This window comes from Morus notabilis, unplaced genomic scaffold (assembly GCF_000414095.1).
Source record: "Morus notabilis unplaced genomic scaffold, ASM41409v2 C11389406, whole genome shotgun sequence".
Lineage (NCBI taxonomy): Eukaryota > Viridiplantae > Streptophyta > Magnoliopsida > Rosales > Moraceae > Morus > Morus notabilis.
This window is the reverse complement of record NW_010386643.1, coordinates 1-1,212: the sequence shown is the minus strand read 5'-3', so window position 1 is coordinate 1,212 and position 1,212 is coordinate 1. Positions and strand designations below refer to the sequence as shown.

The following is a 1,212-nucleotide window of genomic DNA, read 5'->3' as shown; positions in this document are numbered from 1 at the left end:
AACCTAATTAGCCTCTTAATTAGCATTAGTATTTGTATTAGGCTCATACCGCTATGACTAATCCGACTTCCACACTGCCAAAGACCACGCCAACATATGCACTTATGCAAACGATTAAATCAAACTTGTCCACTTTCCAAAGATGGATGGCGGCCTCATAATCTATGAGACCGAGCATCGCGGCGATTATGATTGCTGAGAGCACCACCAGCGGAGTGTAATGGAATAAGGGTGTGAGGAACAACAACGTGAACATGACGGCAATTGCCATGACTATGTTTGACACTGCCGTCTTGCACCCTGCGTTGTAGTTCACCGCAGATCGCGAAAATGGACCTGAAATTTTGTTCACATGTCATGAGCAAGGTGAAGTTTAGGCAGCTGAACTGTAATTAGAAGTAGAGTTTTTATTATTATTTTGTTGCTTCTGTTTATATTTATAAGTGATAAAGTATACAAATACAATTAAAAGTACTTATAATGTTAAGTATAATCACCTGTTGTGAGATAGCAAGAAGTGCAAGAACCAACAACGTTCATCATTCCAATTGCAATCATCTCTTTGTTTCCATCAATATGGTAACTCTTGAACATGGAAAAGCTTCTCCCCACTGCTATCCCTTCCTGGATTAATTAACCGTTTCTAAATATTTTTAGTAAAAAATTTAAAAAGGAAAATAATGAAGAAATTAAGGATAGAATCTAAATTTGACATGAAAAAGCACGTTGATCTGTATTTTCATTAAGGATTGACTTTATGGATTTTACTAATAAAATAAACATTAACTTGACTTCACTGGCTTTTGTCAATAAACTATAACAAGGTTAACTTACGTAACAAATTAAGTCTTAAGTCAAAGTCAAAGAGTGTTACCTATTATTAATTATTGTTTTTAATTATTATTTTTATCTATAATACATGCTTGACAGTTTGTAATATTTTATATAATTAAGAATTGGAGAAAGATGCTTACAGCGAGGGCTATGATACCCGTGATTATGCCAGTTTTGATAGCTAGTGTCATGTGAGGAGGTGAAAATATAAGATCCGTGATTGATAATGGATTCAGCCCCTTCTTCAGCTTTCCTATCTGAGAAATATACCATTCACAGAATTATATTCATAACTCTAACAGCAAATTTTAACCAAAAACCAAACAAAACAAGAAATGAAAATGACCCAATTAGAGGTGTTAAAATAAGGTTACGTTT

The 1,212-nt window shown here is 34.1% G+C and overlaps 1 protein-coding gene across 1 annotated transcript; it reads right to left on the bottom strand.

The window, feature by feature from the left end:
• Positions 1-49: 49 nt before the first annotated feature.
• On the bottom strand, positions 50-1,091 carry LOC112095085 (sulfate transporter 3.1-like; the record flags this gene model as incomplete). Its single annotated transcript, XM_024176763.1, has 3 exons — positions 50-336; positions 498-624; positions 975-1,091. Coding segments are annotated over 3 exons (531 nt in total), but the record flags the coding sequence as incomplete, so codon positions are not given.
• Positions 1,092-1,212: the final 121 nt, after the last annotated feature.